Source organism: Aulonocara sp. 'chitande type north' Nkhata Bay, linkage group LG2 (assembly GCF_057382095.1).
Source record: "Aulonocara sp. 'chitande type north' Nkhata Bay isolate Kocher_YH1m ecotype deep benthic linkage group LG2, A_spYH_male_GT1.1, whole genome shotgun sequence".
NCBI classification, from domain to species: domain Eukaryota; kingdom Metazoa; phylum Chordata; class Actinopteri; order Cichliformes; family Cichlidae; genus Aulonocara; species Aulonocara sp. 'chitande type north' Nkhata Bay.
In genome coordinates, this window is record NC_141345.1 from 18208958 (window position 1) to 18220924 (window position 11967).

An 11967-nucleotide genomic window follows, 5' to 3' on the forward strand; every position below is an offset into this window, starting at 1 on the left:
CTGCATGTCCGGCCATTGTTCTGCTCTGCTTTTAGGAAAGATACACTTCATTAAAGCCATTTCATTTAGGTCTTTTTTAAAAAACAGTTTTGCTTTTTTTTTACGCCTGACACGTAAGTTTGTCGTCATGACTTTTATTGTGAAAGCCAGACCCGGAAGTCCTAGCGCCGTGGACATTTTAGCTAGCTTGGTGCTATTGCGAAAAGCACACGATCACTTCTGAAGGACGGAAAGAAACACAGCCGCTGGCCGGAGCACTTTTCCTTCTTTTGTAGCGTTTCGGCGCGATAAGATTACATTAACAGGTAAGCTACGAGCTGTGAATCCACGGCTGGATGATACCCGCTGTGTTTTATGGCCTGTTGTCGTTTCAGGCCGTATTGCTTGCGTACAAGCCGAGCTGCTCGCTTTTCACAGGGATACATCACGTATGGCGCTCTTTACTTCGAAACGGTTCGCAAAGACCCGCGCCTGTCATGATAATTTCCCACATTTAAAGGGAAATATTCGCAGTTTTTCGACTTCCAGTGAAATCATAATGTCGAAGAGTCACATTTTCCTGCAACCGACCTTTATTTCTCTGCATGAAAAGGCCTTGGGAGGAACATTTCGCGGCGCTGAGATGTTCGTAGTAAAAATGTTTTCAGTTATAACTAGTTTGGTGGAGAAAGAGTCACACACCCCCTTTAATTCAAAAGTTTGTGGGAGCAATTTCAGTCGCTTCTTATGTTTCGCCCCTTCTCGTCAAAAATCCCCCCACAACTATCGTCTTGTAGTGCAAGATTGTGATGTGAGAGCGATTCAGAGAGCAGCAGATGTTGAAATATAGTCTTTTTGGTGTTATTTGCTCGGCCAGTATTGTGTGTTTGCACGCTGAGCTCTGTTGCTGGAGCCGCCGCAGTGAAATCCTGGCCCTGCTGTCATGGCTGTAATGGCTCTATCAAGGCGTCGCAGCGCACTGCTATTGTGATTCTTTTTCTTTCTTTCTCTAATATCTACATAAAATCACCCAGTTTCGTTTGTGGATTGATTATATCTTTTAAGTTTTCCTTTGCTTTTTGGGTTATTTTCCTTTAAAGAATGTGTGCAGAGCACTATGACAGCGGACTATGTGAGAATAACAGCACGCGTTTGGGGGTTTGATCCACCTATGCACTCTGAAGAATACACTAACGGATTTGTTTGAATTTTAATAAAATTTAGATTAATACATAAATAAGATGTGCATTTAAAATTTAGCTGGCATTGAATCAAAAACAATATGAAACTTGAAATCATTCCAACTCCAGGTAATGCCTGTGTACTAACTAGTCATCACAAATAAAACTGCTATGGAGGACATTATAATTAAAAGTACTCCGGGTTGCATCAGATGTGCTCCACCAGCTTCTGCTGATTTCCCTTCCTTTTTAATCTTATCTAGGCTTTGGATGACTGGTAAAGGTTCCCTGTATCCTCACAATATGGCCTTCAGCCATGACACTTTACAACAGGATTTTATATTTGACTGCCTTCTTCACACAAAAACTGTAGGTGGTTGTTACTTTTTTCCCTCTCCATTCAGCATCTAGAAAAAAAAAACCCACATGCTCTGTTAGAATAAACTTTATGAGATTCTGAAGTTGGAAAAACTGAAGTGAAATGGGAAATCCCCCCCCCCAAAAAAAAAAAATGTGTGATCCATTCCTGGCTTTGCCAAGCAGCACTTAAAGCAGGCACGAGCTGCTCTGTTGTGACTTTCCCCCTCTGTTTTGAAGTTACTTGTCTGCGAGTAGTTGAAAGTTTTTGTTTCCTGCTGTTTCTGGAAAAGAGTTTCTCGTGGCTCCTTTCCAAAGCAACTTATGTGTTATTTCACTTAAGTGAGGGCGTGGGGTTGGGGGTGTGTGAGTCCAAGAACGTGGTTTATGCTTAAATATCCAAACTGTAAGTGATGTTTCTATTCATCACTCACTCTTTGCCTACGTTAGCGGTGAGTATCTACTGTCTTGTAGTTTCTAGTTTATGAGCGGTGATTAAACTCCATGTAGACCAATGCATCATAGTGAACATTTCCTTTGATTCCATCCCTGCTAAAAGAGTCTACAAGCTTTTGCAAGTGAAATTTATCTTGTTTTTCTTACTTTTTTTTTTTTTTTTCCTTTTCTAAATTAGATTCACAAACAAAAAAGCCTTTGGCCATGTCAGGACAGAGGAAAGGAGCCGCAGCAGCAGCACGGCTACCCAAATGTGCCTTCTGCAGAACCAACCGGGACAAGGAGTGTGGGCAGCTGCTGATGTCTGACAGCCAGAAGGTGGCAGCCCACCATAAGTGCATGGTGAGGAAGCCGCGTTGTTCTCAGTTTTTCAGCCCGGGATCCGTCATCCAAGCTGCCTACTTTGCAGCCCTCTGCCACATGAGCAGAATAGTGAACAGCTCACGTCTGTTTTTGTTTTTATTTCTTCATGCAGTTGTGAAATGAAATGATTCTTCTCCCATAAATGATCTAATGCCTTTGTGGAAAACTGTACATCAGCAATAGTTAAGAGAAATAATCCCAGAGATGTTCTGTATATCAAATTCATCCTTATATTAATGCTACGTAAATAAATTTCTCATTATTTTATTGCTTCTTTTTCTGTCCTCTTCAGCTTTTCTCTTCAGCCCTCGTCACATCACATTCAGACAGTGAAAACATTGGAGGATTTTCCATTGAGGATGTGAAAAAAGAGATCAAGAGGGGAAATAAACTGGTGAGTACCTACTGTTGTGCTCAGGTCAGCAGATAGGCTGCATCCATGGGTTAGCACCGCTGCCAAATTAGTGTTAAAGGCCCAAATTTTCAGTTCAGAGACTGTTTAGCATCTGAAAGCAGTCGTGGAATCATTCAAGGGAATGACCCTGAGCGCATTTCTCTTTGAGGAAATTGCACATCTGTGGCTGTACAATGCCTGCTTCTAAGTAATAGTTACTAATGCCAAAATGTACTCATAGTTTTTACTGCTTTTGCTATAATCATCATCATCATTATAATAATGGTGTCTCACCTTTTAAGCTGTGTGTGTGTGTGTTTATGTAACTATGCAAGTTTGCTACAGAGGACTGGGGTTGATACCAGCTACTATTATTACATTATATCCTCTTTCTTGGCATCTTTAAGTGGGAAATGTCAGCTGTTCTCATCCAATAAAAGATCTAAAGCTGCTGGTTCTTCTTGCCTCAATCTGACACACTGTTAAATAAAAAGATGGCTTTTCCAGGATGGTTTCAAAACTGGTTGTGTGTGTGTCAGTGTGCCACTGAATGCTAATGGGATGCACTGCAGTGGTCTGTAAGTGTGTGCTTGCACTATTCTGTATTTCCTGTATATAAGTGTGAGAGGGGTGTCACACTGAAATGCAGCTTATTTCAAAATGAGAATTGATCTGCAGAGCTGTGCATTAATAAGTTGCACATGTTGTATTTGACTTATTTAATAATTGTTTTTGTTACATCATCACTTAGTAAAGAGTAAAAAATGTAGCCTTTAAAGTTGTGCGTTTGCAAACATTTTAATTTGTTTCCCAAACCTTTCTGTAGATTGTCACTGATTCATCTTTTGGATATTATGTTGATGAATCGGCTCATATTTCTGCCTATAAAACGTTAAATCCCTTCCTTTAAAAGGCAGGTCCTATTTGACCAGTAACTACACGTTTGGTGTATGATCATAAACAACAAAGCATCCTTACATTTTGGGGAAAAAATAATTAAAAATATTCATCAGTTTTTAAAAATAACGCTCTCTGATCAGTTCAGTGTTCATCTACAGACGGTATGTTATCAGCCGCTCTAAGCTTCCTGTGCTGGTTTTCTTTTAAATTGTATCACATTGTTTTCCTTTTGGTTTAACCTTCCCTGCTGATTTTAATTTGTTCTTCTCTTGAATCAATCAGCGGTGTCCCACTGGGACATGTTTTTAATATTTTCATATGACACACCAGACCCATAATACTTGGAGCGATCATTTCTCAGATCCACGGAGCGATCATTTCTCAGATCCACGTATGAATGCGTTACTAATGGATGACTGTTTTGAATCGGCGTACAAAATAATGTCGCTGCATCTGCTGTTGTTGTAGATGTGTTCTTCTTGTCACCGACCGGGTGCGACCATCGGTTGCGATGTGAAGACGTGCCGGAGGACGTATCACTATTACTGTGCTGTTAAGGACAAAGCCCAGATCAAAGAGAATCCCTCGCAAGGGATTTACCTGTAAGACTCTTACATTTGGATTCTGCTGAGCATTACTGTACAATAAACAGTCATACACCCAGGCATTTATTAACTATAGCTGCACAGCTGGTCATTAATCTCAACCATTTGTCACTCATATTCAGTCCTGGCGTCTTTTAACTGAACTCTTTTATTTCTGATTGTAGCGTTTACTGCCGCAAACACAGGGATGCTTCCCAGGATGGCATTCAAGGTAAAGTTTACTTTAACATCAGTTACACTGCTACTACTTAACCACAAGCCTGTGACATTTATCATTGAACCTGTGCAACAACAGCCATTGTTAGCAGTATTCTGATTTAAAACTGTAATCTGTTTTATTGTCAAAACACTTCCACTTGCATGTGTCTTTGTGTTGTTGTGAAGCTGAAATTTGTGAAACCCGATTTATTTCTTTGTCATTAGATGAAGAGGGAGCTGTGGCCGAGGATTCAGACTCGTCGCCTCCACAAAGCAGGGGCAGGGGAAGGTTCGAGAAGGGGAGAGCCAAGGCGGGATCTCGCGGCCAGTCAGAAGACACACGCTCTACCTCGTCACAGGCTGCAGATGAGGAGAGCTCCTCTCACGTACGGCAGCGCTCAGAGTCCATAAAACAATACGAGATTCCCTTGAATGGTGTCTGTGCTGGGTGTGAATTTTAGCTGATGTGCCCTTTTTGTTTATTTAGCGGGACAGGTCACCTCTCCGGACCAGCCCTGGAGACAGCGGCCAGCGCTGCGGCTTTTGCCATGCTGGTGAGGAAGAGAATGAAACAAGAGGCATGCTTCATACGGATAACTCCAAAAAAGTGGCCGCACACTACAAGTGCATGGTGAGAATTCCCGTTCGGAGGGTAATCTGTGGATGTGCTTTTAAAGTACCGCCGGCCTGCATTTAATCTCTGATCTGTTTCAGCTTTTTTCATCGGGGACGGTACAGCTGACCACCACGTCACGGGCCGAATTTGGAAACTTTGATGTGAAAACTGTCATCCAGGAAATCAAAAGAGGCAAAAGAATGGTGGGGACACGAAACAAATAGCAGTTTAAAGTTTTGCATCTAAAATTCGTTTTGACAGAGTTGTGGATTGTGTTGGGTTTTTCCCCCCCAGAAATGCACGCTGTGTACTCAGTTGGGTGCTACCATTGGGTGTGAAATCAAAGCATGTGTGAAGACCTACCACTACCACTGCGGCCTGCAGGACAAAGCCAAGTATATTGAAAACATGGCGCGTGGCATTTACAAGTGAGCAAAACTTCTCTATTTTATCTTCTGTTTTTGTGTCCTAAACTGCTTAATTATATATTTATTGCACAGTTGTGGTCTCATTATAGTGACAGTAATTGTTAACACACAATTACTTGTTTTTATGTGTGATCATCAAGAGCATTGCAATTATTTTGTAACTCAGTTACTGACGTGAATACTGGATCACAAAGATAATTAATGGTTGTCTCAGTGATGTGCAGGGATTTGAATAAGAACACCTTCTGGTATATATTATGTTTATCGTAATCCCGGCCCCAATTTTGTGATCACGACTATGGAAGTGAGGTAGAAAAATTGTGCTCTTAAGACTTTTTATTAATTTTTTAGTGTTGTCACAGAGCATCGAGTGTATCGTGAAAGGAGAATTCCTTCCTTGCTTATTTCTCCTTAAAGTGTTTTTGTTGCTCGTTCAGTACAAGTGTGTGTTTCAGGAAGATGCATCTTTTGATCCAGCAGGATGCACACAGTCACTTCTTTCACGATGTTCAGTACATACCCGATGGTCTGCCAGACGGAGTGCTTTGATAGTTGTGTTAGGGTCGATTTGAGGAGCAACAAGCCACGACAGTCAGCTGCTGGCAGGCTGCCCCGGTTCTGCAATGCAGTTAGCAAAGCGACTGTTGCCAGGTGGCTAATTTCTGAGTTTGTTATCAGTCAGCCTGGAAAACAAAATGTTAATATGATTCATTACAGTTTTTTTGGAGCTCATGCAGGTTGTTCTGATAAACACCATTCACATGCTGTTTTGAATGACTCCTCATTTTTCTCCTCTCCAGCAGAGGTGAAGAGTGCAGTGTTAGCATGACGGAGGTTGCAAACCATTAAACACTAAAGACTTAAGGCTAAAATACAGCAACATGGTCCTTTTTTAAGGTTTGATAAATGGTGTGCATGGTTTGCAGCTGAGATTGCTACATTATATGGACCAAAGCACTGCTCTATCTACACATTACACCTACAGGAGCTGCTATGAAGCTCCCAGTGTTTGTGTCCACAGTGTTTGTGATGATGTTAATGGGAGAGGAAGTTTGGAGCTCTGCAGTAATGAAATCAGCATAGTGTTGGCGGCGTGTTCAGCACTCACTCTGTGGTTTTCCACTTTCCTGAGTTATTCATCACTTAAAAAAACAAACACATTTCCATAACTTACAAACACTGTTTGTGTTTTTTGTTTTTTAAGGCTATACTGTAAGAACCACAGTGGCAATGAGGAGAGAGATGAAGAGGATGAGGAACGAGAGAATCGCAGTAGAGAGAGGGCAGCAATCCACCACGCAGGAACACCAACACAAGTGAATGGCAACTAAGTACGTAACTGCTCCTCTGGTTGTGCACAAAGAATTAGTGTAAAAATGTCCGATTGCCATCATTAACCAAACTTTCCTTATGATTTTTGCTTTTTAGGGTGGGTTCAGTTTTAACAGGTTTGGCCCAGTCGGTGTGACGTAGGAAGAAAACCCGAAGAGCGCAAGACCTCGGAGAGAGATTCTTTTTCTTTTCTTTTTTTCCTTTCTTTATACTAAACCTTAGCCTACTCACAAAGTTGTGGTCTACAAGCTCCCAAAGTGTTTCACGTGGACAGGATGCCCCCAGTGTGCACCAGATGTCTTCTTCATGAAACCCTTTTTTTAAGAGTTGAACAGGATGACCGGTGGTACTCGGCAGTGCACTGGACTGCAAAAGCATCATAACAAGCCAAGACTTCCCCAAGTTTCAGCTATTGAACCAATTTTGAAAACTACATGTTAATGTCGGGGAAAGGAGATGATGAACTGATCTTCTGATTGTCACTCACTGCCCATGTTGCCACAAATGACATGACCCACACTTGTTGAACGTCAAAGCGTTGTTTCCTCTTCCCTAGCTTCTAAAGGACTCACTTTTAAGAGGGGTCTGTTTGTTACTAGTGTCGATGACGTTGTGCAGTTTGATTACCTTGTTTCTGTAATCGCGTCTTAAGAATACTCTTTTCATGTTAGCCTTTCTTTCTTGATATGTAATATTTTGCTACTGTATTATCATCATGAGTACTTTTGAATATCTGGATTTCAGACAGTCACAATTACAAGTTTTGCCAGCATGCACTTGGATTTTCCCACTGTTAAAGGTGGCATTTTTTATTTAGCTGCTAAAGGGCCAAGTAGAGCCCTTTAGAGGAGTTGGCTTGACTTTGTTTGATGTACTGTTACTTGTATCTCTACAAATGTATCCATGAATGATTGGAATAGAAAATATTTTTATTTTACACTTTTACTGAGTGAATCGAGTTTTTGTTTTAAAAGTGAGTCTTAAGGGTAGTAGAGACTAGAAGCCCTACACGTGGCCTGTTAGAGTATTAAAAGTGAGGGTTTTCCTCTCTTATTATTTACCAAACAAGCAACGAGAAAAAAGGAAAAAAACAAAAACAACCCAGAAAGGAGGCAAGAGAAATACAAAAGTGAGTTTTAAAAGTTTAAATGTGACACGCTAGCTGTGAGAACATGCAGGTACAGTCAGGCCTGTATGTTGTTACAGAGTGATGCAACATTTGTTGCTTTAGCTATTTGCCAAAAACGCTGTATTGATGTGCACTCTTTTTCAAAAGGCCAAAAGTTATTGTACTGTTGATTCAAAGCTGTTCCACAGACTGTCCCCTGATTACATAGGTTAGGCTGCTGAAAGGGCTGTTGTATTTGGAGTTGTTTCTGGGATCAACATGAGCTGAAAAAGTCATCAGTGCAAGTGAAATATAGCCATCATTATGCTACAATAGCCTATTACTCACAGGCCAACAGGTACACCTGTTTGACTGCTCAACATAAATATCTAGATCACCAATCACAGGCAGTAACTTTGCCAGTGTATTTAGGCATGCCAACATGGTTGAGACAATCTGCTGATGTTCAAACTAATTATCAGAAGAAAAGTGATTAAAGTGACTTGAAACATGGTGTGGTTCTCAGTGCCAGACAGGCTGATCTGAGTATTTTCAAAATCTGCTCATTTATTGGGACTTTCTCACACAAGCATCTCTCAGGTTTACAGTGAATAGGACATAAAAGGGGAAGAAAAAAAAAGTCAGTTCTCTTGGCAAAAATGCTGTGTTGATGCAAGAGGTCAGACTACTTTGAGCTGATTGCAGATGTGCTACAGCAGCAGAATCCCACACCAGCTAAGAACACAAATCTGACGTTACACTTCACATGGACTTGCCAAAATTGGACTGAAGTTTGGAAAAATGTTGCCTGATCTGATGAGTTGATTTCTGCTGTGACGATCTGTTGGAAGGGTCCGAGTTTAGTGTAACCAACATGAATTCATCCTGCCTTGTAACAGCGGTTCAGGGTAAGGGTGTAACAATGTGGGCATCTTAGTACCAACTGAGCATCATTTAAATGCCACAGCCCACCTTACTATTATTGCAGACCTTGTGCATCTCTTTATGAGCACAGTGTAGCCTTTTTCTGATGGCTGTTTCCAGCAGGATATTACACCGTGTCACAAAACTCAAAGCTTTAACTGGTTTCTTGAACATGAAAATGAGCTCACTGTAGGCAAATGGCCTCCATAGCAGTCAGATATCAATCCAGTAGAGCACCTTTGGGGTGTGATGGAACAGAGATTCACACCATTCAGAGATTCACCACTGACAAATTTGCAGCAGCAGTGTTGTCGTCATGTCAACATGGACCAAAATCTCTCAAGAAATGTTTCCAGCTGCTTGTTGAATCTTGTTGAAGAACCCAGTAATGAGTGATTACAAGATCATTTCCATGGAAAATAAAAACCCCTGATAGGAAGCCAAGTAAAGAACGGTGTCTACGAGGAAAGTGTATCATAAAGACAGACTGCCATGAGTGGAAATCCACAGTGTTCGCCACAAGTTACAAACAAATCATCAGTCTGAGGATTAGAAAAGCCAGATTAAACTTGGCTAAAAAAACAACAACTAAAGACGCCCAAACAGCTCTGAAACAGCACAAATGAAACTCAAATCAGCCTGTAAGGGAATGGACAGAGAAATGATGGCAGTGTGAGGAATGAGCATGATGGCTTCTAATGGATTGGGTCTGTGGTGTTTACTGATGATCTGACAGAAGTTAGAAGCAGCCTGATCAGTCCTGAGCTGTCTGCTCAAATATAGACAAATTCAGCAAAGGTTATTGGGCAGTAGTTTGCAGAAAAGATGGACAGTGACTTAAAATATCATGAAAAAGCAACACAAGAATTTCTGCAATGAATCTCAGCCCAATCCAGCTGTAGTTCACTTGAAACTAAACGCTGAAACAAACAACTGAACACAGCTTCAGTAAAGGCTGCACACGTTCTTTGATGGTGGTCAGAATTTCCAGACACTGCTGATTGAGGACTGTGGTAAATGTAATACGTTTTAGCCAAAGGCTATGCTTCCAATGCATCTCAGTTCCTTCATTGGAAAATCTATTACGTTCGCGTACAGAGCCAAAGTCACATCACCCTCCATATACCATCAGACATAATTGTATGAAAAATGAACACAGTTGTATTCTCTCAGTTTGTGGCTGTACTACTTTACTATAAGATCTAGTTAATTCAGAAGAACAGTCATGTACACTTGTTCCTAAGAAAATCATTGATGGGTCTTTAATAAACTGAGTTGTAGTATTATAGTGAAAGTCAACAAGTGACTATAGGATTTCTTCCATCATTGTGACAAAATGACCACGGAAAGAAACGGTTTTAATATGTCTGTAATTCTCAACTACTTCCCACTTACATTTTGACCTGTCATTATATTCTTATATACAGAATTTTAGGGTGTGCAGACATTGTGACTTACACATAAAAACAGGTTTCACAATAATGTAACACAACAATGGGTGTTTTGTTCGGTTGTCACCATAAATCACAACAGCATTTTGAACAAGCTGCAGACATGAGAGCAATGACTGACTGACCCCCACATAAAGTGAGTTACAGTAGTCCAGGCAGGAAGAAATAAAAGCATGGATCACTGTTTCAAGGTGCTGCCTCGAAAGAAAAGATTTTACTCTTGCCAGTCGCCTTAAATGATAAAAACTGGACTTCACCACTGCTCTGATTTGGTTGTCCAATTTAAAATCACTGTCCAACTTAAAACCAAGGTCAGTAAGGTTTAAAATAGACTTCCAGGAGTCCCAAATCTACAGAGGACGACTCGCAAGGACCACTGGGTCCAAACACCAACACTTCTGTTTTCTTTTAATTAAAATTTAAAAAGTTTAGAGCCAACCAAGCTTTAATGTCATCTAGACATGTCAAAAGAGGTTTTATGGAGATGCCATCCTTGTACTTTAATGGCAAATAAATTTGGTAGTCATCGGCATAACAATGAAATGAGATCCCATGCCTTCTAAGGATGGAACCCAGAGGCAATAGATACAGTAAAAAGAGCAGTGGCCCTAAAATTGAGCCCTGTGGGACACCGCATGACAGAGGAGCAGAAGACGATTCGTAACCGAGAAGGCTGACAGAGAAAGTTCTATTTGACAAATAAGACCTAAACCAATTAAGTGCAGTGCCACCAATAAATAATTCTTAGGTAAAGATGTCTTTCAGGGGGTGCATTTGGGGAGTTGCAGCATAAAACTGCATTTTTTCTTAGTATAGAACTGCTGCGTGCAGTGAGGAATTCCAGAGTGGCAGAGAAGTATGTAGGGCTGGTGCAGGGCATGTATGAGGACAGTAAGACGGTTGTGAGATGTGCAGTAGGACAGATGGGTTCAAGGTGGGGAGGTGAGATTAAATCAATTATCAGCTCTGACCCCTACTTGTTTGTACTGAAGACAGATGCAGTCAGGCAGGAGTCTGCACGGACTATGATTTTCACAGAGAATACAAATCCATAGTGAGAGTAGAAGGTGGGTGGAGGAGAGCCTGAAGAGGTGCAGGTTTGTACTGGAGAGGAGAAGAATGAACGTAAGTCAAAGCAATGCACGTGTTTATACCTGCCTCCCACTCATGCAGAGAAGAGGTGAAGAACAGAGTGCATGCAGGGTAGGAGTGGGTGGAGTCGAGTGTTAGAGGTGATTTGTGAAACCTGCTTCTTAATTCAGATCAAACTGAGGTTATTGTACTCGGCCCTGAAAATCTTAGAAATATGGTATCTAACCAGATTCTTACTCTGGATGGCATTACATTGGCCTCCAGTAATGCTGTGAGGAACCTTGGAGTAATTTTTGACCAGGACATGTCCTTCAACGAACATATTAAACAAATATGTAAGACTGCTTTCTTCCATTTGTGCAACATCTCTAAAGTTAGAAATATCCTGTCTCAGAGTGACGCTGAAAAACTAGTTCATGCATTTATTACTTCCAGGCTGGACTACTGCAATTCATTATTATCAGGAAGTCCTAAAAACTCCCTGAAAAGCCTTCAGCTAATCCAAAATGCTGCAGCAAGAGTGCTGACAGGGACTAGAAAGAGAGAGCATATTTCTCCTGTATTGGCTTCCCTTCATTGGCTT

The 11967-nt window shown here is 41.1% G+C and overlaps 1 protein-coding gene across 1 annotated transcript; it reads left to right on the top strand.

Moving 5' to 3' along the window:
• Positions 1 to 159: 159 nt before the first annotated feature.
• On the top strand, positions 160 to 7754 carry phf6 (PHD finger protein 6). Its single transcript, XM_086306906.1, has 11 exons — positions 160 to 305; positions 2152 to 2315; positions 2629 to 2730; positions 4099 to 4232; positions 4400 to 4446; positions 4659 to 4819; positions 4921 to 5064; positions 5148 to 5252; positions 5344 to 5477; positions 6682 to 6808; positions 6906 to 7754. The coding sequence occupies exons 2-10, from the start codon at positions 2178 to 2180 to the stop codon at positions 6806 to 6808; spliced, it is 1092 nt and encodes a 363-aa protein (XP_086163032.1). The 5' UTR covers positions 160 to 305; positions 2152 to 2177; the 3' UTR covers positions 6906 to 7754.
• The last annotated feature ends 4213 nt before the right edge of the window (positions 7755 to 11967 follow it).